The 25,657-nt window shown below is 43.6% G+C and overlaps 1 protein-coding gene across 1 annotated transcript in view; it reads left to right on the forward strand.

Moving 5' to 3' along the window:
* The window catches only part of LOC124619313 (leucine-rich PPR motif-containing protein, mitochondrial), a 200,162-nt gene that overhangs the window by 152,530 nt on the left and 21,975 nt on the right, over nt 1-25,657 (forward strand). The window contains exon 17 of the mRNA XM_047145621.1: nt 15,633-15,855. Coding sequence (XP_047001577.1) covers nt 15,633-15,855 — 223 coding nt within the window. The remainder of the gene's footprint in view (nt 1-15,632; nt 15,856-25,657) is intronic.

Below are 25,657 nucleotides of genomic sequence, written 5' to 3' on the forward strand. Positions count from 1 at the left end.
TTTACAGCTGAGGCGCTCTACTGTGTGTAAAATTTCTGAAGTGCTTTAGTACTTGGTAGACCTTGTATCGTACATATACGGATTTTAATTTAAAGTCTAGATTCTGTAGCAGCGTACATGTTGATTTACTTGTAGAGGAATGATTTAACAGCTTAATTTTAAAATATGGTTTTACTTGACATCCAGTACATTGATAATGTCGCTTTTTATGTATCCCTCCGTACCTAGAAACGTAATAAACCTTGTTCAGCTTGAGATTTTCACTCTGCAGCGGAGTGTGCGCTGATATGAAACTTCCTGGCAGATTAAAACTGTGTGCCCGACCGAGACTCGAACTCGGGACCTTTGCCTTTCGCGGGCAAGTGCTCTGCCAACTGAGCTACCGAAGCACGACTCACGCCCGGTACTCACAGCTTTACTTCTGCCAGTATCTCGTCTCCTACCTTCCAAACTTTACAGAAGCTCTCCTGCGAACCTTGCAGAACTAGCACTCCTGAAAGAACGGATATAGCGGAGACATGGCTTAGCCACAGCCTGGGGGATGTTTCCAGAATGAGATTTTCACTCTGCAGCGGAGTGTGCGCTGATATGAAACTTCCTGGCAGATTAAAACTGTGTGCCCGACCGAGACTCGAACTCGGGACCTTTGCCTTTCGCGGGCAAGTGCTCTGCCAACTGAGCTACCGAAGCACGACTCACGCCCGGTACTCACAGCTTTACTTCTGCCAGTATCTCGTCTCCTACCTTCCAAACTTTACAGAAGCTCTCCTGCGAACCTTGCAGAACTAGCACTCCTGAAAGAAAGGAAGTTTCATATCAGCGCACACTCCGCTGCAGAGTGAAAATCTCATTCTGGAAACATCCCCCAGGCTGTGGCTAAGCCATGTCTCCGCTATATCCTTTCTTTCAGGAGTGCTAGTTCTGCAAGGTTCGCAGGAGAGCTTCTGTAAAGTTTGGAAGGTAGGAGACGAGATACTGGCAGAAGTAAAGCTGTGAGTACCGGGCGTGAGTCGTGCTTCGGTAGCTCAGTTGGCAGAGCACTTGCCCGCGAAAGGCAAAGGTCCCGAGTTCGAGTCTCGGTCGGGCACACAGTTTTAATCTGCCAGGAAGTTTCATATCAGCGCACACTCCGCTGCAGAGTGAAAATCTCATTCTGGAAACATCCCCCAGGCTGTGGCTAAGCCATGTCTCCGCTATATCCTTTCTTTCAGGAGTGCTAGTTCTGCAAGGTTCGCAGGAGAGCTTCTGTAAAGTTTGGAAGGTAGGAGACGAGATACTGGCAGAAGTAAAGCTGTGAGTACCGGGCGTGAGTCGTGCTTCGGTAGCTCAGTTGGCAGAGCACTTGCCCGCGAAAGGCAAAGGTCCCGAGTTCGAGTCTCGGTCGGGCACACAGTTTTAATCTGCGAGGAAGTTTCATATCAGCGCACACTCCGCTGCAGAGTGAAAATCTCATTCTGGAAACATCCCCCAGGCTGTGGCTAAGCCATGTCTCCGCTATATCCTTTCTTTCAGGAGTGCTAGTTCTGCAAGGTTCGCAGGAGAGCTTCTGTAAAGTTTGGAAGGTAGGAGACGAGATACTGGCAGAAGTAAAGCTGTGAGTACCGGGCGTGAGTCGTGCTTCGGTAGCTCAGTTGGCAGAGCACTTGCCCGCGAAAGGCAAAGGTCCCGAGTTCGAGTCTCGGTCGGGCACACAGTTTTAATCTGCCAGGAAGTTTCATATCAGCGCACACTCCGCTGCAGAGTGAAAATCTCATTCTGGAAACATCCCCCAGGCTGTGGCTAAGCCATGTCTCCGCTATATCCTTTCTTTCAGGAGTGCTAGTTCTGCAAGGTTCGCAGGAGAGCTTCAGTAAAGTTTGGAAGGTAGGAGACGAGATACTGGCAGAAGTAAAGCTGTGAGTACCGGGCGTGAGTCGTGCTTCGGTAGCTCAGTTGGCAGAGCACTTGCCCACGAAAGGCAAAGGTCCCGAGTTCGAGTCTCAGTCGGGCACACAGTTTTAATCTGCCAGGAAGTTTCATATCAGCGCACACTCCGCTGCAGAGTGAAAATCTCATTCTGGAAACATCCCCCAGGCTGTGGCTAAGCCATGTCTCCGCTATATCCTTTCTTTCAGGAGTGCTAGTTCTGCAAGGTTCGCAGGAGAGCTTCTGTAAAGTTTGGAAGGTAGGAGACGAGATACTGGCAGAAGTAAAGCTGTGAGTACCGGGCGTGAGTCGTGCTTCGGTAGCTCAGTTGGCAGAGCACTTGCCCGCGAAAGGCAAAGGTCCCGAGTTCGAGTCTCGGTCAGGCACACAGTTTTAATCTGCCAGGAAGTTTCATATCAGCGCACACTCCGCTGCAGAGTAAAAATCTCATTCTGGAAACATCCCCCAGGCTGTGGCTAAGCCATGTCTCCGCTATATCCTTTCTTTCAGGAGTGCTAGTTCTGCAAGGTTCGCAGGAGAGCTTCTGTAAAGTTTGGATGGTAGGAGACGAGATACTGGCAGAAGTAAAGCTGTGAGTACCGGGCGTGAGTCGTGCTTCGGTAGCTCAGTTGGCAGAGCACTTGCCCGCGAAAGGCAAAGGTCCCGAGTTCGAGTCTCGGTCGGGCACACAGTTTTAATCTGCCAGGAAGTTTCATATCAGCGCACACTCCGCTGCAGAGTGAAAATCTCATTCTGGAAACATCCCCCAGGCTGTGGCTAAGCCATGTCTCCGCTATATCCTTTCTTTCAGGAATGCTAGTTCTGCAAGGTTCGCAGGAGAGCTTCTGTAAAGTTTGGAAGGTAGGAGACGAGATACTGGCAGAAGTAAAGCTGTGAGTACCGGGCGTGAGTCGTGCTTCGGTAGCTCAGTTGGCAGAGCACTTGCCCGCGAAAGGCAAAGGTCCCGAGTTCGAGTCTCGGTCGGGCACACAGTTTTAATCTGCCAGGAAGTTTCATATCAGCGCACACTCCGCTGCAGAGTGAAAATCTCATTCTGGAAACATCCCCCAGGCTGTGGCTAAGCCATGTCTCCGCTATATCCTTTCTTTCAGGAGTGCTAGTTCTGCAAGGTTCGCAGGAGAGCTTCAGTAAAGTTTGGAAGGTAGGAGACGAGATACTGGCAGAAGTAAAGCTGTGAGTACCGGGCGTGAGTCGTGCTTCGGTAGCTCAGTTGGCAGAGCACTTGCCCGCGAAAGGCAAAGGTCCCGAGTTCGAGTCTCGGTCGGGCACACAGTTTTAATCTGCCAGGAAGTTTCATATCAGCGCACACTCCGCTGCAGAGTGAAAATCTCATTCTGGAAACATCCCCCAGGCTGTGGCTAAGCCATGTCTCCGCTATATCCTTTCTTTCAGGAGTGCTAGTTCTGCAAGGTTCGCAGGAAAGCTTCTGTAAAGTTTGGAAGGTAGGAGACGAGATACTGGCAGAAGTAAAGCTGTGAGTACCGGGCGTGAGTCGTGCTTCGGTAGCTCAGTTGGCAGAGCACTTGCCCGCGAAAGGCAAAGGTCCCGAGTTCGAGTCTCGGTCGGGCACACAGTTTTAATCTGCCAGGAAGTTTCTTGTTCAGCTGTTATTGTTGTCTTCACGTTATGTTTTCTTGCTGTTCTTTGACGAACTTGCAAGCCCCCTCTCCATATTTTTCTGCTAATCAAGTCTGCAGTAAAGGAAACACTCTGGATGATAATTCAGTTTGTACATGCCTTGTAAAACCTATTTAAGGATTTCCATTCCAGACTAGGTCTGTATATTTGGGCCATTGAATCGGAACGTTTGCCCTTGAAGATTTGCGTGATCTGATGGCTGGAGAACTTTGATGTTGCGGAGTGCGCTCTAGTAACTGCTTCTGTATTTGCCAATGTTTGTTGCAAAGATAGAGCACAAAAAAACTCGAAACGTGCTAGCTACACGGTAGTCTATGATCATCTGAAGAACATGCTACTCGGCTCAATAAACTCGTATTTCAAGACTCTTGCTCCAGACTTTTCTTCTTTAATTATTGACCAACTTACGTAATGTTTTTGTTTACCACTTATTTGCCAGCTATTATTTTCCTGTAATACTGTCTCGACGTTTTTTTTCTCTTTACATATACCAAGTTATATTTTTTGGCATTGAGTGTATAAACGGCAATTGTTTTATTTGTATTTAATCACGGTAACAGCGGCTGTATTACTACGGCGTTTCATGGTATTGGGATTTTGAACAGGCACGTAACGATGTTAGCTGCTGAAAGCGATGGCTCGTCTTTCGTGTGATCGATTGCTGGCTTGGTCATCTCACCTCGCCTCCTCAGCTCACAGCGATGTCTCTTCCCACTTCATCCAGTCACTGGATCGCTTTGCATTGACCAGCTGATGCCATGGTGACTCCTATTCTGTCCCATCCTTCATTGCCACTCCAGTCCCAGTCAGGCAGAACGCAGAATGCTCTCAAAGATCCCTAGACCTTGTTGTGAGTGCTCGCAGCCTTACGTCAGTGGGTGTTTAAATGTTGTACCGTATATTCAGAGTTTCAAATAAAAACAATGTAAAAGTTGATGCATCACTCTTCGAGAAAACATGACACTGACTACAGCTCAGTATAAACTTCACTTTGTAAAGGTTCTCCTAAATCACTGCAGCTATGATCACGAAATAAAAACTAAATAGTGTTATTGGAAAACGGCTTATGGAAAGTTTAGGGGTTTTATACTTCTGAGCACTTTAGGAAACAAAATCCAGCAAAAAAACAACGTGTTTTGGAAAGATCTTTGATTCGCATCAGCATTTGGACTGCATTTTTGCGTAATACAAAAGTATATGTATGAAATACATCAAATACAGCAGTTTAGTTTCCGAAGCATTCTTAGGTTCCTGCCTAATCACGCCCTTCGAGAAAAAACAGCAACACATTGTTAATGCCCAATATTATATGTGAAAGTTCAGCTTTACGTGACGATATAGTGTACTTACATTACTTTAACCCATTAACCTCTCTTCTTCGTATGGTCGTGCTACTTAACAATGGTGCTGCTAGTGGTTGAGTACATAACATGTATTATGCACTGATCGAGGCCCACGAGAAAGACAGGCCGCGGTGCATACGTCACGAAGAATGGCCTGAGCTCGCTTGTTCCCTTAACTCAGCGGGCAAAATGCGTATTTAAATCTGTTAACTTGCATCCGGGTTCGTGCATACTAACGAGAATTTCATCTTGTTCTGGAATCCGTTATTATGAAGCCGTACTGATTACTGTTCGTACAACAAAATTTAAAATAAATTCTCGATAGAAATGGCATAATCGCTCGTTTACAGCATTTAGTCTCTTCTTTGTAACAGTTCTCCTTTCATAGAAGATGTGGTGCCTTTCGCAACTGATAATCATTTTGATATGATTTTAATTGCCAAATTAAAGCCTGTTAGTAGGCCTACGGACTTCTTATCATTGTAGGACTAATAATAGTGAATTCCAGTAGTCGATGCAATTCTCGTTCATACATACATATTTAGTTACGTAAACCGGTGTAGAAACGCACTTTGCTGAGTTGAGCGAGCTCGGCCTACGTTCGTAATGTACGCGCCGTGGCCTGTCTTTCTCGTAGGCCTCAATAACTGCTGTCATTCGCTTACGAGATCACATGACATGAGCTATGACTGGCTGACAAAAGTGCATCGCTCAACGCAATCTCTATTTTAAGGCTTCGGAAGCTACTGTGCTGTAACTTGTGGAATTTGTGTATATACTTTCGCAATACGAAAATAAAATCAGTCCATATTGTCTCGCATCAAACATCTTTCCAAATGCATTGTTTTTCCAGTTTCCTTAAGTGCTGGGACGCCCTCAGCCGGTATAAGACCTTCACTATTCAAAGGACTGATAGGTTTTACAGCCCGAGGGAAAGTATACTGTTGCTTAACACGGACGTATTTTCACCCGCTTTATACGTAATTTCATCCGGGAGAAATTGTATTTTCACCTGCTTTATACGTAATTTCATCCAGGAAAAATCCGGGAATTTTTTTTTTCTTGTCCACGTAGACACCCTGTTATTACACTGCCAGCCATTAGACGGGCCGAGCAGCTAAAGCTTGTTCTTTATGTTTCTTCTTCTCTGTTAATAGATTTTCTTAGGTTTACCCCCCCCCCCCCCCCCCCCCCCCCCCCTTCCCATCAAGAAAACACCTTCCAGAAACTGTGAAGTGTGGAAAGCAAGGAAGAAGAAAAGTGATATGCGGTATGTGTGAGAGTAACATCTAGGGGTATACCATGCCAACAAAAACTTCTAAAACAGTATTATCTTCACTCCTCATCACTTCAATAAATAGTAAGGATAAATTTATAAAGAATTTATCTTAAAAAAAATTATTTGATTTTGAGAAAAATGTGAATACACTGGTTTTCATAAATGTAAGTAGTAAATATAGGGACGACTAAAGGGAAAAATATTTGCAAGTCAGTGGATTAATTTGCTTTCACTTCTGATTGTTAATTTCGATAACAAAAACCCCTGTTACTGGTAGTATGGGACAATAATGCTTTTTTCTCATTACTGATAACAATTCCAGTGAGATTAATGATATTTCACTACCAGAATCTAAGTGAATATCAACTTTCATCTCAAAAATATCACACATTGAATGAACACTCATGAGTAGTTGTCTACTGTGTCCTCTGCCAGGGTCTACCATTCAGTTATGTCCTTTAGCCTGGCCCCTGCCCCAGGAAGTCCCACTGTTTGCAAGGACTGATGTGTAAACGACCAGTCAGTTGGCACATTAGGACCGGCATTGTGTACACTTTTCGAATTAAATGTGTGTGCCTCGTTACTCTATCATTACTTCTTTTATCGTTATTTTGTTTCCTTACTTTACCATATTTGCTGGCCATTTTTTCTCAGAAACTGTGGTAACAAATCATTCAGAGTCATCCACTCTTGATACCGTACTTCCTCTCTCACTGGTAACGTAATCTGTGAACTAGAACTCTAACCCTCCACTTGCTAGAGGAGCATTTGGAGCGTTAAAGTTCTGGTTCACAGACGAGTTAACTCGTCATGCCTCACTGCTCTCCAGATACCGAAGAAGGTTTAAACAAAGTCCCTGGGTTTGCCTGAAGCAGTACTGAAGTGTTTACACATCCCATTCTGCCCATCCCTCACAGCTGCAGAGGAGTTACGTGCATATGTCCCTAGGGGAAAAAAAAAGTTTTAAGTGTTTATCACACAACATATGTGTCTGTCTGTGTGCAAAAAAAGAAAAAAACTGTTTTTGATATCTTGAACCATTTAAGAAATATGATGATTGATGATTGTTATAATTACACGATTCATGAAGCACAGGAATGAAAATGGGCGCATCGCATGGTGCTATCCATTGGATGTAAAAATCAGTACCTTGAGAATGAAATGAGATATCATTGTGCCCTCAGTTTTAAATGAAATTTCGATATCTTATCTGCATTTCATACACACACAGTGTGGTTTTACCTCTGCAGTCCCTTTAAAATTTTATGCAACGTTTACAGAATTTGATGCAGTGCAGTAACTATGGCATGTAACGAAACAAAATTCCACCCTTTATCTTAGGAAGATATTGGACTGTAAGATGTGCAAAAGTCAGATTTTTTCACCTTATAGTTTGCTGAAAATCAAGTGATAAGTGTTTCCTAGCAGCCGTAATGCCGTCTCTCAGAATGGACCACAGCATTCGGCGAGCGATACAGGTATAATAATGCAGCACTTAGCACAGAATATAGAGAGCACATCTGTAGCAGCGAAAGATTAATTAATTGACTTTCCTCTACAGGGTTGTGCAAGTATTTGGATCTTGTTAGGTGTCATTCAGTATATTTGTTATAACTACCCCAACTGTTATAGGGGGTAGTCAGATGAAAATGAGACAGATGGAAGAAAGTAAGTAATCTGTTCATTATTTCAAAAGTAGTTGCCATAACTGGTAATATATTTATCCCACTGTGAGACAAGGTGGTCAATGCCTTTATGGAATAATGTTTCCGATTGCCTATGGAACCATGATTGTACCAAAGCATGTTCCTTTTTGTCTGAAACAAATCAGCAGCCACGAACGTCTTTCTTCAGGGCTCCAAAAATAAGCGAATCACATAGGGAGACATCTGGACTGTATGGTGGATGTGTAAGAGCTTCCCAGCGAAACTTCTGTTGTCTAGTCTAAATAATGTTGGCAACATGTGGGCCCGCCCACATCCTCCATGCAGTCCCTATCTCTCACCATGGAATTTCCATATATTTGGAACCCTGAAGGAGGACATTTATGGCTGTCAGTTTGCTTCAGACAAAGAAGTGCACACCTGGGTGCAACCATGGTTCTGTAGGCAGCTGTGAACATTTTTCCATGAAGGCATCTGGTCTCACAGTGATATAAATGTTTTAAAAGTTGTAGAGATTGATTTTTATGTAATAAACAGTTTATTTACTTTTTTCCCCATCAGTCCCATTTTCATGTGACTGCTCCTTGTACACACCTTAACAAAAAGTTTCGCATCACCTCAGTTCTGAGAGTTCCGGAACCTGCACAGAAAATTGGAATAGAGATCAACATAAACATCATTTCCGCCCTTTTTATTGCTCATGAAAACCACACATTGTGTGTTGTACCACCATACAACAAGACCTTCTAATACCCAGTAGCACAACTTCTTACATTGATGCATGCTTTTATTCGTCATGGCATACTATCCACAAGTTCATCAAGACACTGTTGGTCCAGATTGTCCCACTCCTCAACTGAGTGATTGGTGTGTCACGTCGTCCATAAACAGCCCTTTTCAATCTATCCCAGGCATGTTCAATAGGGTTCATGTCTGGAGAACATGCTGCCCACTCTAGTTGAGCAAAGTCATTATCCTGAAGGAAGTCATTCACAACATGTGCTTGATGGGGGCGCGAATTGTTGTCCATGAAGACCATTGCCTCATCAATATGCTGCTGATATGGTTGCACTATCGGTTGGAGGATGGCATTCACGTATTGTACAGCCATTACTGTTCCTTCCACGACCACCTGTGGTGTATGTCGGCCCCACATAATGCCACCCCAAAACATCAGGGAACCTCCACCTTGTTGCACACTCTGGACCGTGTGTCTAAGGCATTCAGCCTGACCAGGTTGCCTCCAAACACGTCCCTGATGATTGTCTGATTGAAGGCATATGCAACACTCATCGGTGAAGAGAACATGATGCCAGTCCTGAGCGGTCCATTCGGCATGTTGTTGGGCCATACATACTGCGCTACATGGTGTCGTGGTTCCAAAGATGGACGTCAAGGGTGAAGTTGTGCATCATGCAGCCTATTGCACACAGTTTGAGTTGTAACACGACATCCTGTGACTGCACGAGAAGCATTATTCAACATGGTGGTGTTGCTGTCAAGGTTCCTCTGAGTCATAATCCGTAGGTAGCAGTCATACACTGCAGTAGTAGCCCTTAGGCGGCCTGAGTGAGGCATGTCATCAACAGTTCCTGTCTCTCTGTATCTCCTCCAGGTCCAAACAATATCGCTTTGGTTCACTCCGAGATGCCTGAACACTTCCCTTGTTGAGAGCCTATCCTGGCACAAAGTAACAATGCAGACGTGATCGAACTGCAGTATCGACCATCCAGCCATGGTTGAACTACAGACAACGTGAGCCGTGTACCTCCTTCCTGGTGGAATGACTGGAACTGATCAGCTATCGGACCCCGTCCATTTAATAGTCGCTGCTCATGCATGGTTGTTTGCATATTTTGGCGGATTTAGTGACGTCTCTGAAAAGTCAAAGGGACTGTGTCTGTGATGCAATATCTACAGTCAACGTCTGCCTTCAGTTCTGGGAGCCAGGGTGATGCAAAACTTTTTTTGATGTGTGTACGTCAGTTGGTTTGACCAGTTCAAAAGTATCCGGTGTTCCAAAATATCTGTACCTTTCATTTGAAATAGTGTGTATGTTCAGATTGCAAGTGCTGTCAGTGTGAATTGCTGTCTCTGGACTACTATTCAGACAAACTGTGTAGCCATTCTTGACATGGACTTCTTCCACATTGCAAGTGTTCCTGTTCTGGGTCCTGGAAGCTTTAATCAAATATCTCTACCAAAATAATGAAAGCTCTTCTGTTCAGTACAGTTGTATTGCATTTTCAGTTACAGCATCGCAAGCAGGATCACTTTTCATTTACAATTTGTGGGTGTATATCGATGTGCGATTTGACATTAATCCTCTACATTGTTCACTAGTGACAGTTCTGTACTATCTCTACAATAGAATGAATACTTCTCTCTCTCTCTCTCTCTCTCTCTCTCTCTCTCTCTCTCTCTCTCTCTCTCTCTCTAATGTGAGCGTGGGCTCACCCATTTTCTCAGTGTCGTGCCCTGATTCTCTGAGCTGGGATGCCATAGTATGAAATAATTGCCCATCCAGCAACTTCCAGAATGCAAAGCAAATCTGCCATCGCCATACTGCATTGGCGACACAGCGTCCATCAAGCCCAAGATACTTTCACAAGTGATACAACTCACAACACTTAACAGTCATAAACAAATTAACTTTCACTGAGAGTGTCATCATTCGTCAGCCAAGTAGACATTGAGTAACAATTCACTTTACCTAAGTACATGTTACAACACACAGTGACGACTCCTCACAATTCCAGAGTCACGTACGCTTCGTGATGCATCACTTCCAACTTGTGAAACGGTTAAGCTTTATAAGCAGTTTGAAAATCTGGCATCTTGACTTCTCTACCATGTAAGTTCATCTTTTTCATATTAAATCCATTCAGCTGCTCACTTAACAGTGACTCTCACCTCATGTCATAGCTTTGGAATCAGTTACATTCACTATGCCAACTTACACAAAAAAAGTTACGCACCATAAAATGTAGAAGCAGAGTTCAACTAAATACCCAAATGATATTCAGAAGAATAGGAAGGAAGGAAAATTAGGCTTTACATCCTGTCAGTGATGGTGTCATTAGAGGTAAAGCACAGGAAGGGTGGGGGAAGAAATAGCCTCTTCCCTTTCAAAGGAACCATTCCAGCATTTGCCTTAAGTGATTTAAGAAAATCATGGGAATAATAACTCTGGATGGCGTGATGAGAATTTGAAACACCATTGTACTGAAAACTTAAATGCAAGTCCATTGTCTTACCTCTGTGCTATCTCTATCATGGAGAGATGTTTAATAAGAAATAATAAGCCAGCTCTGCACATGTGACGTGGCAGAGGAAATACGTCCCCGGCACAGAGGACTTCTGGTGACGCTTGTCCAGCCGTCTGTTGGCCTTGTTGTGATCTACTCAGTCCAGGGAGGCAACACGTTATACATATGCAACCCTATGATGCTTCAGTGTCTGAGGAGTTGTTGATCCTTTTAGACAAACGGCAGGTACATGGCAGTCTGCACCTCCTCTCTTGGTAATACAGATAGTTTTCCAATGGTCATCTTTAATCATTTCAGGTGGATGCTAGGATGCTGGATGGGTGAGGACAGTGACTAGCGAAGGTTGAGTCCAGGAGAGTTACGAGAACGTAGGATGTATTGCATGGAAAGTTCCCACCTGCACAGTTCAGAAAAGCTGGTGTTGATGGGGATCCATATGGCACAGGCTGTGAAGGATATCATGTTTGGCAGCGTGTTCAGCAACAGGGTGGTCCACTTGTTTCTTGGCCACAGTTTGTCAGTAGCCATTCATGCGGCAGACAGACAGCTTGTTGGTTGTCATGCCTACATAGAATGCAGCACAGTGTTTACAGCTTAGCTTGTAAAACACATGACTGGTTTCACAGGTAGCCCTGCCTTTGATGGGATAGGTGATGCTAGTGACTGGACTGGAGAATGTGGTGGTAGGAGGATGTATGGGACAGGTCTTGCATCTAGGTCTATTACAGGGATATGAGCCAAGAGGTTTTGGGAGCAGGGGTTGTGTAAGGATGGACGAGTAGTGTAGGTTCGGTGGACGATGGAATACCACGGTAGGAAGGCTGGGAAGGATAGTGGGCAGGACATTTCTCATTTCAGGGCACAATGAGAGGTAATCTAAACCCTGGCAGGGAATGTAATTGAGTTACTCCAGTCCTGGGTGGTACTGAGTTATGAGGGGAATGCTCCTCTGTGGTCGGACTGTGGGACTTTGGGAGGTGGTGGGAGACTGGAAAGATAAGGCACGACAGATTTGTTTTTGTACAGGGTTGGGAGGATAATTACGGTCAGTGATGGCTTCAGTGAGACCCTCAGTATATTCCGAGAGGGACTGCTCGTCACTGCAGGTGTGACGACCATGGGTGGCTTGGCTGTATGGAAGGGACTTCTTGATATGGAATGGATGGCAGCTGTCAAAGTGGAGGTATTGCTGGTGGTTAGTAGGTTTGATATGGATGGAGGTACTGTGCCATCTCTGAGGTGGAGGTCAACATCTAGGAAGGTGGATTGTTGGGTTGAGTAGGACAAGGTGAAGCAAATGGGGGAGAAGTTGTTGAGGTTCTGGAGGAATGTGGATAGTGTGTCCTCACCTTCGATCCAGATGGCAAAGAAGCCATCAATGAATCTGGACCAGGTGAGGGGTTTAGGATTCTGGGTTTTTAGGAAAGATTCCTCTAGATGGCCCATGAGTAGGTTGGCATAGGATGGTGCCACGTGTGTGTCGACAGCCGTACCCCAGGTTTTTTTTGTAGGTAATGCCTTCAAAGGAGAAGTAATGGTGGGTGAGGTTGATCATGACGACTAGTGAAGAGGACGTTGGTTTGGAATCGATAGGGCATTTGGAAAGCTAGTGTTCAATAGCAGTAAAGCCATGGGCATTAGGAATAGTGTACGGGGAGGTGGCATCAATAGTGACAAGCAGGGCACTGTATGGTAAAGGAAAAGGAACTGTGGAGAGTCGGCCGAGGAAGTGGTTGGTATCTTTTATATAGGAGGATAGGTTCTGGGTAATAGGTTGAAGGTGTTGGTCTACGAGAGCAGAGATTCTCTCAGTGGGGGCACAGTAACTGGCCGCAATGGGGCGTCCTGGCTGGTGTGATTTGTGGACTTTAGCAAGCATGTAGAAGGTAAGAGTGCAGGGAGTGGTAGGGGTGAGTAGAGAGATGTTCTGGGAAGGGCCTAAGGATTTGAGTAGTGACTGGAGATCCTGCTGGATTACTGGAATGGGGTCACTGTGGCAAGGTTTGTAGGTGGAGTATCTTGACAGCTGACAGAGTCCTTCTGCCAGGTAATCCTTGTGATTCAAAACAAAAGTGGTGGAGCCTTTATCTGCAGGTAGGATTTTGAGGTCAGGATCAGTTTTTAGATGGTGGACTGCATTTCTTTCTGCAGATGTAAGGTTAGTTTGCATGTTGAGGGATTTTGGGGAATAATGGTGAGGCAAGGTTCGAGGTTTAGAAATTGAGGAAAGTGAACAGGGGGTGGTTTGGGGGTAGTGGGGGTGGATCATGGTTGAATGGAGGAGTGAACTGAGTTAGGCAAGGTTCAGTATTGATCTTAGGTTGAGTCAAATTGGTCGGGTTGGCGAAAAAGTGTTTCCACTGTAAGGACTGGGAGAAGGAGAGAAGTTCTTTAACAAGTCCTGTATGACTAAATTTGGGAGTGGGGCAAAAGGTGAGGCCTTTGGAAAGGGTTTGATATTTCTGTGGGACTAAGGCTTTTGTGGGTCTGTTTAGGTTCTGGATTCTGTGTGGTGGTGGGAGGGAGTCTTGGAGAGTGGGGTAAGTGTACTAGTTCTGGGAGAGAGGGTTTGTCAGCCATTTGGGGGGGGGGGATGTGGGGGAGGTTCTGAGGTTGTTGTAGAGGTGGTGGACAGTGGTATTCCGACGTGGGAGTAGGAAGTGAGCAGGATGGAGACTTTTTTGAGGTGGCGTTGTGCATGTTGCTCCAGTTCCTGCAGGGCAAGAGTTTCAATGTGTGTTCCAGGAATTTGGGATTGCATAGCAGGAGAATTTTGTGGATGGAGAGAAGGCACTACAAGGAGGTTTGGGCTTGGTTGATATGGTTTTACAGGACTATGTTGGTGAAGGCTAAGGATTGGCACAATCTTAACAGGTGGAGGTCATTGTGGAAGGAGGGGTGGCAGCCAGAGATGGGTAATTTGATTATGAGTCTATTAGGGGGGACTCCATGAGCCAAGCAACAACAAGGAACACTATGTGGGACTGGGATCTGGCTAGGGATAAGGAGACTTTTCTGTATTGACACAGATTGAAGGAGCATGGATCCACGGTGGTGCAAAACATGTGGAAAATTATGTATATAAAGTAGAATTACATCCAAAAAAAATTACACAAAAATGCACCCAAATACGTGTGAAAAATCATGAAAAGGATGAAAGGTATGCAAAAGGGGGAAAAAACGAGATGAAATCTGAGGAAGACTATGATAGCAAAAGGAGAAAACTCACAAAAATTGGCAAGAAGTCAGAAAGATCAAAATAGAGAAACTTGTACAAAAACAGATCTGATGTGCCTTATCTTTCCAGTCTTCCACCACTTCCCAAAGTCCCACAGTCCGGCCACAGAGGAGCATTCCCCTTGTAACTTAGTACCGCCCAGGACTGGAGCAACTGATTTACATTCTCCATCAGGGTTTCGATTACTTCTCGTCGTGCCCTGAAATGAGAAATGTCCCACCCACTATCCTTCCCACCCCTCCTACAGTTGTATTCCACCGTCCACCAAACCTACACAATATACTCTTCCATCCTTACACAACTCCTGCTCCCAATCCCTTACGTCATGTCTCATACCCCTGTAATAGACCTAGATGCAAGACCTGTTCCATACATCCTCCTACCACCACCTACTCCAGTCCGCTCACTAACATCACCTAACCCATCAAAGGCAGGGCTACCTGTGAAACCAATCATGTGATTTACAAGCTAAGCTGCAACCAACAAGCTGTCTGTCCGCATGAATGGCCACCAACAAACTGTGGCCAAGAAACAAGTGGACCACCCTGTTGCTGTACATGCTGCTAAATATATGCTTCATCTAAGTGACTGTTTCACATCATGTGCCATGCAGATTCTTCCCACCAACACCAGCTTTTTTGAAATGCGCAGTTGGGAACTTTCCCTGCAATACAGCCTATGTTCCCGTAACTCTCCTGGCCTCAACCTTCATTAGTCTCTATCATCACCCATCCAGCTCTACACAGCAGTCATTTCATCACCACACCCAGTCTTTATACTTTTTATCTCTCTCCTTTCGGCTAATTGTGTCTGTACACCCCCCCCCCCCCCCCCCCCTCCCGCTCTCCCTCCACCTCACCCCTGCCCTCCGTCTAAACTGCAGCCCTTCAATATCCGCCGCCCCCACCATACTAATACTCCCCCACCCCGCCCCAGCCTCCTCCTTACCCCCACCCAGTCGCCTTCCCATCATGCACTGGTGCTGCTGCTTGCAGTGTGGTTTCAGTTGTCTGAGACTGCAGTTGTGTGAGAAAGTTGCATTTGCGTTTGTGTGTGTGTGTGTGTGTGTGTGTGTGTACACTGTTGCTAGAAGAAGAGCAAGAGCTTTAAAGCCAGTGTGAATACTATTTCCTGTTACGTGTTTCTATGCACCACACGTCAGTCAGCATGGGATTGTCTTTTTCTGATTTTACATATTGATTTTATCTTTAAGTAATTTAAATAAAAAAAGTACTCATTGTATGAAGATAGTAATACGTAATTGACCTCTTACAGGGCAGAAAATGAAGCTGGTCCAAAAATAACCACAATGAATATATCCAAGTTAATAGAAAAACTTGTGAAGGCAGGGAGACAAAGTGAAGCAAGTAAAATGGTATTTGATTTGCTAGAAGCTGGAACTCATCCTGTACCACATATTTTCAGATTTTTTCTGAACAAGTTGGCAGAAGCTGGTGACACAGAAACCATCAGCAGGATTGGTTCCTTCTTGACTCCAGTAAGCAACGTTTGCCATTATTAATATTATTATTATTATTATTTAAGAAATGGAAGGAGAAAGGGTAACAGCTCACTGTATTGTATAGCTGAGGTGTTGATATGCACATAAACAACATATAAAATTAACTTCTTGTAATGCAAGTCCAAAGACTGTAATTTATTTAAATGATGACTTTTCTGCTTTTGGCTGTAACTGTTTTTATTGTGCTATAGCAATTCTGACTTACGTGCAATACGACAAGCCAGCAAAATATAATCCAGTATAACCTCCCTTCTATGTACTTGGAATTAATGTTTTACCGCTGTTTACAACATTTTTTACTGGTCCCTTCAAATGCTCTAGAATTCTAATTCTGGTGCACTTATGCATTATCTGTACACTTTATAAAAAATTAAGTATGAATGTTCGTTCCACATCTCCTCCTAAACCATTGGGCCAATTTAAACCAGACTTAGCATACTTATCACTTACTGTCTGGAAAGAATTGCTGTAGGGTGTAATTTCCTCCTCCCACAATTTGTTGTTGTTGTCACTTCTGTTTTTGGTGGTAAAGCCTCTTCTTCAAAAATATGAGAGGAGTAAGATTTACAATAAGCTTTTTACGTATCTTCTTTTCGTGTAGTTAGCTCCAGTTCTTCACATCTAGGGGCTGAGACTTGAACCTGAAATGTTCATATTTTGGGATCTCATGGTTCCAATTGAAATAGTTAACTCTGAAGAATGCCTGCACTTTATTTTTGTTTCTACGAATGTTTTATTCTCTCACATTTTTCTGTGTCACACTGTCTTTCAAATTTTCACATTAACAAAGCCGAAATTACATTGTTCTTCCCAAATATAAAAACACATCTGGTCACATCAGAGACATGCCAACTACTACTTGTCTGCATTAATAACAATATTCAAAAAGTTTGCAAATTTTCTTGACGGATGAACTTATATTAATTTATATATTATTTTATTAATGAATGCAGAAATAAGCATAATAAATGATATCAGATTGAATAATTAATAAGAGAAATTTCAAGTGTGCCAAATATTTCATAATTTCAAATATTTCTAAAAAAGAAATTCAACTGTACATTCAGAGCTAGTACATATTGATTGTAAAAAAGGAAAATAATTTATTTTTATAGATTTTAGCTTGAAATAAAACACATGTACAAATTCATATGAAATTTTGTAGAAAAACACCTGAGATAATATTAACCTGTTCAAAATTCCAAAATATTTCTGGTATCGACTACTTATGTTAAGGAAAAGTAATGCTAGACGGGGGTGTCCCTTTACAAGGGGTAAGAACCACCTACCTATCGAAGCAGCAGAGGTGGAGTAATAAAGCATCATAACTCACGACACGCATATACCCTTACTTTAGAAATCTGTTATTTGAGAATGAGAGAACTTGACTTGCAACAAACTTTATACATAATTTGAAACCTTTGCGAAACTTTTCTCACTGACATCCTACGCAAAATGATGAAAGAAGTTTATAGCTTATTAAATTTCCACTGTTAATGCAGTAAAACTACTGCATGAAACATGACATTTTAATTTATTACTTTTTAACGACTAATTGTATTCGTGACATATTTTACAGAGAGTATTTACAGCTGAATGTACCAGCAAAATTATATCATTATACGACTCATGGTTCAGGAGTTGCAACATCTTAAACATTGATAAACACTGAACTGCATGAAAATGAAACTACTGGCCGAAATTCGCCAGAGTTTCAGATGAAATACGTCTACAAATACATATGAAATATATGTGGAATACATTTCGTGTGTTCATACATGGGCAAAGCCACGGGTGAAAAGCTCATGCTAAACAGCTGGAACGATATCAACAAAATCTGATTCACACATTAGTTGTGATCATGGAAAAAATACTGTGCAGTAAGAACCAGCAGCCTCCTGTGGGGATGAGGAGGAAATGGAATGATCATATGGCATTGTTAGCCGGGAGGCCCCATTCGGGGGAGTTCGGGCGCCACATTGCAAGTCGTTTTTAGTTGACGCCGCTTCGGCGACTTGTGAGTCAATGATAATGAAAATGAAGATGAAGGACATGCAACATCCAGTCCCCTGCCGGGAATCGAACCCGGGCACCCTGCATGGTAGGTGGTAACGCTACCGCTACGCTATGGAGGCGGATGGGGATGAGGACCAGTAACATGGAGATAGAAGGGTGGAGGAGAAGTTGGACACACATAGGAGAGGGAGGTGGTCAGAGACGGGCTGGGGAAATGGAGGGGGGGGGGGGGGGGGGGGGGGGGGGGAGTAGGAGCTGGACTGATAGAAGATCGAATCAATATGTACTGGGGTGACTTCTGTATAAGTCTGATCCAGTGAGCTCTATTTAGTATTATGCTCACTGGCACAAAATGAGTGAAGTTGACAGTGCTAAACAAAAGCTGTGGTAGTGCCTCTACTTTCGAAATATTTCCCTCCATTAACTTAATGAAACAAGGTTAATGGAGGGCAGTGAAAAAACAAAAAACGCGTACCTGAGATACACCGATTGCACATTTTTGTGTGTCCCCTGAGGGGATGATGCTGGGAGCAGAAGCTTGTGGTGGGCTCATGGCACATTGGCTGCTGAGACAAGCCCTGCCTCCTTTTCCCAAAGCAGCCAGTCTACAGCTTATAAAATGAATGGACATGTAATAGGTTAATGCATCACAGAAGTGACACGGAAGTTGGTAGCATATCACAACAAGGACCAGGTACAGCGTCTTCACTCCCTTTTGTAATTAGTAGTAACAATCACTAAGCACAACAACTGCTTATGGATCAATACTATATTCTCAATGGCCGCTTATTGTTACAGTGCACAGTACTAATATTGGCAAAGAGTGTAAACATTTCGGAGTGGCATGAAATCTGCCGATCCGTCGATCACAGAGGGGCGAAGTAAAAGTGCGCAAACAGTATTTACACAAGCAAGGTGTTGGCATTCAAGTAGTGTTTACCAATATTAAGCAGTAAACTTTTATTCAACCCGCTTGTGAGGTACAGTGTCAAAAGTCTTCTGGAAATCTAGAAATACCAAATCAATTTGAAATCGCTTGTAATAACACTCAGAACTTCATATGAGTAAAGAGCTAGTTGTGTTCCACAAGAATGGTGTTTTTTAACTCCATGTTGACTGTGTGTCAGTACACCATTCTCTTTGAGGTAATTAATAATGTTCGAACACAATAATGTTCCCAGGTCCTGCTGTGTGTTAATGTTGATGGTATAGGCCTGTAATTTAGTGGATTGCTCATATTACCTTTCTTGAATATTGGTGTGACCAGTGCATCTTTCCAGTCTTTGGGTACGGATATTTTGTCAAGTGAGCTATTGTATCAGCATACTCTGAAAGGAGCCTAATTGGTATACAGTCCGGACCAGAAGACTTGATTTTATTAAATGATTTAAGTTGCTTTACTACTATGAGGGAACCTACTTCTATGTTACTCATGTTGGCAGCTGTTCTTGATTCGATTTCTGGAATGTTTACTTTGTCTTTTTTGGTGAAGGAATTTTGGAAGACTGTGTTAATAACTGTGCTTTAGCAGCACTGTCATCAATAGTATTTTCACTGCTGCCACGCAGAGAAGGCATTGATTGTATCTTGCTGCTAGCATACTTTTCCCAGAATCTCTTTGGATGTTCTGCCAGGTTTTGAGACAAGGTTTCCTTCACATAGATGTCCGAGCTAAATTCCGAGGTCCTGTAAAAGATTGATAATCTTGGGTAATTTGTGTTTGTTTGAATTTGGCACACTTTTTTGTCATTTCTGCAACAGTGTTCTGACTTTTTTCTGTACCATGGCTGATCAGCTCCACACTTTTTTAATTTATTTGGTATAAATCTCTCAATTGCTGTCAATACTACTACTTTGAATTCAAGCCACATCTGGTCTACACTTTCAGTATTAATTTGGGAGGACTGGAAATTGTCTCTCAGGGAGACATCAAGCAGAATTTGTATCTGCTTTTTGGAATAGATATATTTTTCGTTCATTTTTGGAAGATTTGGGAGTTGCACTATTCAGTCTCACTACCACAGTCCTGTGTTCGCTAATCTGTTTATCCATTTTGATGCTCATTATTAGCTCAGGATTGTTTGTTGCTAAGCAGTCAAGTGTGTTTTCACAAACATTTACTGTTCGAGCAGACTCGTGATCTACTTGCTCGAAATAATTTTCAGACAAGGTGTTTACCACAGTTTCAGATGACGTTACGCATTCGTCCAAATTTAAACATGTATTTTCGCCAACATATCAAGGGTAAATTGAAGTCACCACCAACTGTAATTTTGTTATTCAGGTACATGTTTGAAATTAGACTCAGTTTTCTTTTAACCTTTTAGCAGTTGTATTGTCTGATTTGGGAGGTTGGTAAAAAGATACAGTTATTATTTCATTCCGCGTGTCAAGAATGATCTCAACCTATATTAACTCACAGGAATTATCTACTTCAATTTTGTTACAAGAAAAACTACTTCTTACAACAACAAACATGCCACCGTCAACTGTATTTCGCCTGTCCTTTCTGAACACATTAGGTCCTTCGCAGAAATTTCGGCTGAACTTGAGCTTTAGCCACCTGCACCTTTTGAAACTGAAGCCCTTTTTGTGTTTGCTTGAGACCCTCTAACCTAAAAAACTGCCCAGTCCACACCTCACAGCCCCCACTACATGTGTAGCCACCTCCTGCTTGTAATGGATTCCTGACCTATTTAGCAGAACCTGAAACCCCACTACCCTAATGACACATATAGAGGAATCTGCAGCCTACACTGTTGCAGAACCATCTGAGCCTCTGGCTCAGTCCCTCCACTCACCTCTGTACCAGAGGTCCACACTTGGTCCTGTCAATAATGCCGCAAATAGTGAGCTCAGCTTTCACCTCACAAGCAAGACTGGCAGCCTTTACCATTTCTGACAGCCTCCCGAAACCAGAGAGAATCTCTTCTGATCCAAAATGACACATGTCATTGGCACCAACTTGAGCCACTATCTGCAGTTGGCTGCACCCTGTGGTCTTCATTTCATATGAAGGGACCTGTTCCACATCTAGAATGGCTCTACCCAGTATGCACACAAAGCGGACATTGGCTTTCTTCCTCTCCTTGGCTGCCATGTCCCTAAGGTGCTGCATAATGCGCTTAACATTGGAGCTCCCAACTACCAAGAATCCCACCCTCTGTGATTGCCCTGATCTTGTGGGCTGAGAGGTTTTCTCTGAAAGAGGGCAGATAACTGCATCTGGCAGAGGGACAGTGTCAGCTACAGACAGTATCTGGAACCTGTTTGTCAGACTGACTGGGGAGACCTTACATTCGACCCTCTGGGAAGTATTTTGCAGCCTATCATGCCCTGGGATGACATCTTACTCGACGATGGGTGAGGGGTCAGCCTAAGTGTGAGCAGCAACTGGGCTGGCCATTGGTGCTCGCGGGTCATGTTGGACATCCATTGGATCCCCATGGCTGGCCCACAACAGTGACGCCCATCCACTATAGCCTCAAGCTGTGTAACTAGAGCCAATACAGCATGGAGCTGAGAGTGAAGTGTTACCAACTTGGCTTGCATCCACACCCAGCAATCACAGTTCCTATCCATACTAAAGACAGTGTAAAACTACACTAGGCAGACAAAGGACTATCGACATGAATTGTGGAACTTTACCGTAGTCCTGATAAAAATGCAAGAACTATGTCTGATAAATTAGGTTAATATGCAGAGATTCAGAAACTAAACAAACAGTACACGGTGAGGCTAAATAATTTGCTCCTGGCTAAGAACTCGTAAAATGTCACAAAATTGGTTACTTCAGTGTTGCTGCTCTGTCTTGGCTGGCAGCTGCTGCCTGACTGACTAATGCCAAAGAGTGATTGTTAGCTTTCAAAATAAATGAACAAACAACTATCGACACACGCTGTGAAACTCTACTGTAGACACTTACGAAAATGGGAGAGCTGTGTCTAATAAATTACATTAACATGCAAATTTTACAGATGTGCAGACTGTGCATGGAATGTCACCCAGTGCAGCATATATTAAGTCTCTTGGGGTCTTTCTCTCTTTGCACCCTTCCTTTCTTGTGAAAGTACTGTACCCAAAACCTAGCTCGGTAGTCACGCCATTATATGTGTGTGAGGGGGAGGGGTGGCGGGGGTGTCAAGTACATGCATAGTGGTAGCCCTCTGACTACGCAGGGACTGCATTATTGGTCTCCCATGGCCAAGGTTCAGGGAAAGTACCCTTTCGTCTGGTAAGGTCTTCTAGTGGACAAGCTTCTCACAGACCATGATCTGTGGTGGTTCTCTTGTACACTTCAGTGCTGCCCAGCTTTTCAGCTGTTGATCTATCTCTCTCTTCCCCTTATATTGTGGCTTCGCTAAATTGGTCACCACATGATGACTTTTGTGACAGTGACCACATTCCAGTGATCCTTTAGTTTCCTTGCCACTGCCAGACAGACCGTCTACAATGTTGGGCACGTCACAAAGCCAGCTGGCCTTTGTATGCTTCTGCTGTTACATTCACCACCCCTTTGTCAGATTATATTGATGAGGTCTGAGATGTGATCATCCACACCATTGGAACTCCTGTTTCCCTTTCTACAGGTCCCGCCTCCCCCCTTCCCACACCCTATGACCACCTCCCTCCCCCACACTATCAGCCGGTGCCGTGATGGACCAAAGACATTACAGTACCTACTCAGGATCACTGTTGAGCCCTGCAGTGATTCAAATGCCATCCTTTGAAGACCAGACTTACCACTTTAGAGCAACTTCATGTTAAGACTCACTATTTAATAAAATCCAGTAAGAAGGAATGCTGGGAGGACTATGTCTCATCCATTGGAACGTATGCCTGTTCCCTTCGGGTGTGGACCGAGCTCCGTAATCTTATGGGCCACCAATGGTCAACAACTGTTCCAGGTCTTGTCCTAGAGCGTGGTCTACTGTGTACCGATTCATCAGTTCTTGCAGAACACCTTGTGACGCACTTTTCGACAGCATCAATGTCCCCCTATCCAGCTACCTTTTTTACAACAGAAGCAACAAGTTGAAGACGTCCCTTAAGTTTCACGCCCTACCAGGCTGAATCCTATAATGAACCCTACACTAAGTGGGAACTATTCCAGGCACTTGCCTCGCCCCACGACACAGGTCCAGGCCCTGATTCGATTCACAATCAGATCATCAACACCTGAATGTTTCCCAAAGACAACATTTCCCAAGGGTCTTTAACTATCTTTGGCTCAAAAGTGTCATCCCCCCGCAGTGGTAAGATAGCTTAGTTGTCCCAATCCTTAAACCAGGCAGGAACCCAACATATCTAGATTGTTACCAGCCGTTAAATGTGAACAACGTACTCCATAGGCTGCGTGAAAGGATTTTTGCCTGCAGATTGTGCTGGGTTCTGCAATCTCAGGGTGTTTTCTCCCCCTATCAATGTGGTTTCCACAAAGGACAATCCATAACTGGCCATTTGCTCAGGTTGGAAACGTTAATCCAACCACCTTTTTCTAAATCCCAACACCTTGTTGCAGTCTTTTTTGAACATGTATTCAGTCAGATAACCCACAAAATGTTCAGTGCACAACAGTGAAATTTTGCTTGTTAGAAATATTCAGCTGCTGCAATTTGAGATGTGCTCTTAGCATATTGCCTCGAGGGGGCATCAAAAAATGTTTGACAACCAATCTTGTACGAGAATGCTTAACTTTCCTCATAGCTATAATTTATGTATATTAATTTATACCATTAAGTTTTCATATTTATGTGTTGGCATTACTTAACAGTGATATTTTTATTGACTGAGTACATCATGTGTCCTACGCTCTGATATCTGCTGTCATTGGCTGGTGAGATCATGTGACATGAGCTATGATTGACTGACAAAAGTGCATTGTGGAATGCACTCTTGACATCAGTGCTTTGGAAACTATCGTACTGTATTTGGTGGAATTTGTATTTATACTTTCATAATACGGAAACTGCAGTGTATATGTTGCCGTGCATCAAAGATCTTTCCAAAACTCATTGTTTTTCCTGAGTTTCATCCCCCAAAGTTCCGGGAAGTTTTGTGCCAGTGTATGAAACCTTTACCATTCAAAGGATTGATGAGTTCTAAGGCTCCTGTGGGAAGTATGTTGTCACTTAACACAAAAAATGTACTTTCACCCAGCGTATTTACACTTGGGAAAAGGTGTATTTTTAACTGGGAAATCCAGGAATTTCTTTTTCTTGTCCCCATATACACAGTAAATATGTACTGACTCTATGAGCAGTCTTCAGGCTTTCAACTGATGTTGTTCTTGCTGCCCTTTCGTCTCTGATATTCATGACTTCCTTGCAGACCTTCGTCGTGCTGCCTGGTAAGTTGTATTCTCTTGGTCCCAAATCATGGGTTTATCCTAGAGAATGAATTGGCCAACTGTTTGGTTAGAGGAGCCCTTAGTTGCTCCTCACTCAATTTGCTGACCCCAGGTACAGATCTGTGGGTCCACATGAGATCTCCAATCACTCAGAAATGGAGCTATATCTGGTGGGCTACTGCCCCATCTGATAAACTCCACACGATAAAGGAGACTACAGCAGCATGGTGCTCTTCCTCCCGCTTCTCCCATAAGGAATCCACAGTCATCTGTTGTCTCTGCATCATTCATACTGGGATAACTTGTAGTTTTCTTTTGTGTAACACACCATCCACACATTGTGGTTGAGCAGTCATACAGACAATAACTCATATCTTGGTGGAATGCCCCCTCGTTTTGGACCTCAATGCTAAGTATGGACTTCTGGAATCATTGCCTCTAATATTGATGGACAATTCATAGATGGTTGAACTAGTTCTCAGTTTTCTCCATGAAGTGGTTTCTGTCTCAATTATAAGCTTTTAATCTATTTTTGGAGTAGAACCAGAGTGGTTTGGGATGGGGGGGTCTGTCTACTAGGTCCGGGGAACCACTGATACTATCTCCTTGACCAGGGTACTCTTTCTGCCCTTTTTTACTCTGTTCTAAGTGTTTAGATTTGATTTATCTCCTTTCCGCCGCACCCCATTGTCTATTACAGGTTCATACATTGTTGTATAGTGGGTGCTCTTGACTATAATGCATCAGGCGTGGAACAGCTGTGTGTGGGACATTTCCTTTTGCATTCAGAGCCCCCAGGGAAGCTCACCTGCTTACTCCCCTATCTCCTTCATCTTGCTTTTATCATTGACAGTACAAAAGATGTCCATTATTTTAATTAACCTTCTTGCTTTTACTGTTATGAACCTCCTGACTAGATCAGAAAACGTTATCGGTGAATGTCTCGACTTTCAGATGTTTCGCTTTTTGATTGAGTGAATGAAGACCTTGTTGTTTGGCCCCCCCTCCCTCCCAACCAGAAAACTTTGTTAGCTCTTATCTCCTGAGTTTTGAATCAATAGAAGTCTTCAAAAGTTGGGACAGTTTGTGCCACTAGTGCTTTGTCCCCTAACACTGCCAACCTAACAATAACTATACTGTGTGTAGTGTTGCTCATAGTTGATGTTATTGAATTAGGTATTGGGTTGGGCTAAAACTTCAGTATTAGTCTAAACCAGTGAACTCAGTTTAGTGTTAAGCTGTGGTAGTGCCTCTTCCAGATAATATTCGAACTACCTTCAAAATGTTGCACATGTGACATCTCTTGCGAACAAAGGAGGGAATGTATGAACCCAGACTGAGTGGCATCGTCATGGCGGAGGGATGTTGAGGTGGTGGAGTGTTGATGTGGTGGGGTGTTCAGGTGGTGGTGCT

Source organism: Schistocerca americana, chromosome 6, assembly GCF_021461395.2.
Source record: "Schistocerca americana isolate TAMUIC-IGC-003095 chromosome 6, iqSchAmer2.1, whole genome shotgun sequence".
Lineage (NCBI taxonomy): Eukaryota > Metazoa > Arthropoda > Insecta > Orthoptera > Acrididae > Schistocerca > Schistocerca americana.